This window comes from Silurus aristotelis (genome assembly GCF_946808225.1).
Source record: "Silurus aristotelis genome assembly, chromosome: 1".
Taxonomy (NCBI): domain Eukaryota; kingdom Metazoa; phylum Chordata; class Actinopteri; order Siluriformes; family Siluridae; genus Silurus; species Silurus aristotelis.
In genome coordinates this window covers 15,577,148-15,581,378 of record NC_139574.1, presented here as the reverse complement: position 1 = coordinate 15,581,378, position 4,231 = coordinate 15,577,148, and the positions used below count along the sequence as shown (strand labels likewise).

At 39.4% G+C, this 4,231-nt stretch overlaps 1 protein-coding gene across 1 annotated transcript; it reads right to left on the bottom strand.

Moving 5' to 3' along the window:
- Window positions 1–767: 767 nt before the first annotated feature.
- gbp (glycogen synthase kinase binding protein) lies at window positions 768–3,869 on the bottom strand. The gene has a single exon (XM_083549515.1). The coding sequence runs from the start codon at window positions 2,156–2,158 to the stop codon at window positions 1,670–1,672; it is 489 nt and encodes a 162-aa protein (XP_083405641.1). The 5' UTR covers window positions 2,159–3,869; the 3' UTR covers window positions 768–1,669.
- Window positions 3,870–4,231: the final 362 nt, after the last annotated feature.

Genomic DNA, 4,231 nt, shown 5'->3' with positions numbered 1-4,231 from the left:
ACATACATAAATGAATCAAAAACATGTGTAAAGCAATGAAGATCATGTCTGCTTATTCCTGGCTCATGTTTAACCCTGTCACTTTATACAATGATCCTGAACTGACAGTGAGGGTTTTTATACAATATCCAAGAAGGGAATTAATCAAAGAATGTGATTAGAAAGACCTACAATGAATATAATGGTGTGTTTACCATTTATGGGAAATGATTTTTACCTCGTTATAATGTCTGTTAAACAAGATTAGATCAAATAAAACTGATGTAATAATACAATGCATAGTAACTAGCTGTAGGGGGGAAGGGTGATAGAGGAAGTAGACTGCTGGTTGCTCCACTCGTGGCAGCATTTCAGAAAATATGCTTCTATTACCGAGAACTAAAGGAACAATAAGTCTACAGATATTACGTGTCGGCTATTCACAGCATTCTCCTGAAGATCAGGGAATGTGTACAGACCTATGTAACAACTAACACTCATCTCTCTTTTTCACCCCAAAGTATCATTACACAATTCGTTATTAAAAACTTCACCATTACTTGTCAGTAGGAAAGTACCCTTATCTTTAGTACCTTTTTATATATATTATCAAATAATGTGAATATAGTGTCCCCAACACAAATGGTGCATTATAAATTAAGGATTTAAGAAGTACCCTGTGGACAGAAAATACACTTTGATAGCCCTTTTCTCTTTCCAAATTGGACTTTTGTTTTTTGTTTATCAGCACAACATTGGTGAGTGAATAAATCACAATTCGCTGCAAATGGCAAAAAAAAAAATCCACCGTGTTTATTATAGACCAAACCTCCTGAAAAGTCAGGGCTGTAAAAATGACTTCGTTACGAAGCATACAGACATTTTCGAGAGAAAGCAGAGAAACAAACGAACTCCATACAGGAATTCTTAAAAGCACCAGAGTCTGATGTGAACATCTCCGCATCTCACACACTCCTCTCCTTGTACTAATACAACAACAACAAAAATAAGTGACATTCTCCTGTGTGTGTATAAAAAAAAAAAAAAAAAAAATCCCCAACAGTTCCTGTGTTTCCAGTGAAACTCGATGGAGAAGTCCACGTGTTTGTAGAAAACAGTCTGAAAGTCCAAACACAGACAATGAAGTACCTTATTGTTCAGTAAGGGTGTGTGTGTGTGTTTGTGTTTGTAATGAAGTACCAGTGGCCCATCCCCATAACAAGCTACTGATAGCAAAAGACTGTAAACAAAGGTAGCACGCCAAGGGCACAATGCTAACCACTTACTTGCTACCTAAACATGGTGCACCGACCATTTGGTCTACTAGCCCGCAAAACAGGAATACCGTTTCAACAACACAATGTGAACACAATACGCGTGGAGTTCAGGACAAATAATAATGATTTGCCCAGATCGATTTGTTCATGGGGGGAAATTTAAAGAGATGCACCTAAATGTGAATCCGCGTGTTCAGACTCATCCCGTTCAGTCATGTTTTGAAAAAGAAAAAAAAAAGAAAAGAAAAAGCGCTGTCTAACAGCTGAAATAACGCTACAGTTTTTTCTTGTCACTTCCAAAAAGAACCCCAAACAAAAAAAACATCACGAACTCGCTGAGCTAGCCGAGATGATCAGACCGCGATCCGGCTCCAGCACGGCGTTTTCAGTCCCCCGGCTCCCAACTCATGTTTTCAGTCGATTTGTTTGGTGAAATCGCGGTGCGATTCGGAGGAAAACTGAAGCCTCCTGACCGCTTCTTTGATCAGGTTTCCAGAGAGGATCAGTTCCTGGAGGAGCTGGTGGGGGTCATCCTCGTTTCCTGTGCCGTCGAGTCCCTTTCGGTTCCACGCCGCGAAATGGTCCCACTCCTGGTCGCTGGAACCGGGGATGTTGTAGGGACTCGCGCGGGTCGCTTTCCGGCCATTGCGAAGGCGTATACAGCAGCCGGCTCTCTTCTGCGCGGCTTTGTTGCTGTTGCTGCCGTTGTTGCTGCCGTTAATGGTGGCGGTGGTGTTGCTGGTGCTGCTCAGCCCGTGGAGACGCGACATGGTCTGCTGTGTAGCGCTATTGTTGTGCAGCTGAAGCGCCTCGCCGATCTTCGTCACGAGCGCGTCCACCTCCTTAGAGTCCACCGTCACGGACTGCTCCAACAAGATGTAGTTCTCTTTTCGACAAGGCATTTTCGGGTGAATCGTTCAAACGCCACGCGAAATTGCCGTCGAAACAAAAACACAGGGCGCTTCGCTTCACCGGTATCCGCGGCCACCACGCTGCCCGACCAAAATCAGCCGCTAGGCTCGGTTTGTAAACAATGAATGACGCAACCGCTGGAACGTACCATTTGCCCAGGGGAGAATGGATCTAATTTAATATTTGCGGCATGGCCTAACATAAACAAGACCTCAATTATAATCGGATATCTTCCAAATCCTTGATAGATTTATGCTTATATTTAATCGGGTAGGGCTTATTTTGTATTGGTGTAAATGTATTATTTAAAGTTAAAATATAGGAACCTCCATGTTTGATGCAATGGGTGTTACCTACGTCTTCAAACCCAAATAGCATTACAGAAATGAAATTGCAGGGTGTATACATAGGGCCATGGGGCTGTATTAGCAGGATATTTACATGAATATTAACGTTAATATCTTATTATATTAATCTAGAGACAACACCAAATAAATACATTTATTTACTTAGCTGTACACCAGAAACTATTGGATTTGTTTTCAGCTTATTTGTCAAAATATTAAGGAAATGAACATGCATACACTTCAAGAAACCAATTAATATTTAATAGACACTGTTATATTCTCAAAGCGAAAAATATTGTTTTAAATTATGAAATCATTTATAAAATGTGCTCAAGCTACCATGCCCCCTCTTTCACCACTTCCCCTTCCTGTTGGATGATCAGAGCATCGGTCTGAGTTTCTTCAGAACTCAAACACTATCACAGATCAGTTTCTATTTAGCTATATTTCCTGCCAGTTTTCTAACAAGTTTAAGCTGTGATACACTAACATAACTACTTTTTTTTTTTTACTTTGATGATGAAATCGAGTAAAGAAACTCTGACTATTTGCAGTCAAAATCATAAACAACACGTTCATATCATTATACCGGAAATTTCTGTTCATTATCAGCTTTTATATGTCTGTTTTTTTAATCATTTCCTGAAACTGCATTCTCTAAATTGCTGTTGACACTACCGGCTTCCAAAATCTGTTAAAATGATCTAAAATGGCACCACATTTAGGGGGGTAACATTCCAAGCAGTGCACTTAGAGTAGCTACATGGCAACTAAATATGCAAATCCAAATATTCAAGATATTCCAGTTTTTATCTGGTTTCTAAAACAAAGATATACCTGAGGATGTGTAATATAAACAGGATAATGAATCGATCGATTGTGCTTGTTTGTAACATGGTGCTTAGCCCAGGAGCAACCTGGTAACAGTTGGTGTGCTGTTGCACCGTGCCTCGGTAATCAGCGCAGCCATGGGGGTTCTGCTTCTCAGTACCGTCCTTCACGAAAAACAAAGACACACTGTACTGTTTCTCACACTGAGGTCATCCCGTCTATTGGTCTAGTTCACTGACAATGAATGTAGAAACTCTGTAGAATTGTTTTGTTTATTGGCTATATACTTTTAATATTAGCTCTCAAATAACTACAGAAAGTTGTCTATACTAGATTATTGAAAATAATGGAAATATGGCATCACTGCTCATAAACTTTATATTGCAAAACTCTCTGGAATGCAGTTGAGTAGTATCACATGTAAAGCACATTGTGTTTTGGCATGTGTTGTGTGTGGGTGAAATGTCAACACTCCCTATGTCATTATATAGAGTATGTAGTAGATGGGTAGATACAAAGAAACAAAAACATATATTTAAGAACATTTTAAATTATGCTTAAGAATCTCTGTGTTGAGTCAGATATTTCACTGTATTTAAAGGAGCACAAGCCAAACCTATGCCAAGTAACCAAGGAAATAATCCATTAACAAGTGTGAATCATGCAAACAGTGAGGAACTTGCCATGACTGGAATGCTGATTCGCTTGCTTATTTCTTACACATATCTAGCCGTGTGAAAGAAGGAAAGTTTTTTTTTCTATTTTATCTTCACAGTAGAATGTGTAGACTATTTTAAAACATTGCAGGCACTCATAAGTAATGTACTACATATGTGTGGCAGTGGCATTTTTTTATGAATTTGAATAATTGTTTTGGTCACGGAA

What these genes read in the sequence shown, in the direction of transcription:
- gbp (XM_083549515.1), bottom strand. Translation starts at nt 2,158, where the DNA reads ATGCCTTGTCGAAAAGAGAACTACATCTTGTTGGAGCAGTCCGTGACG.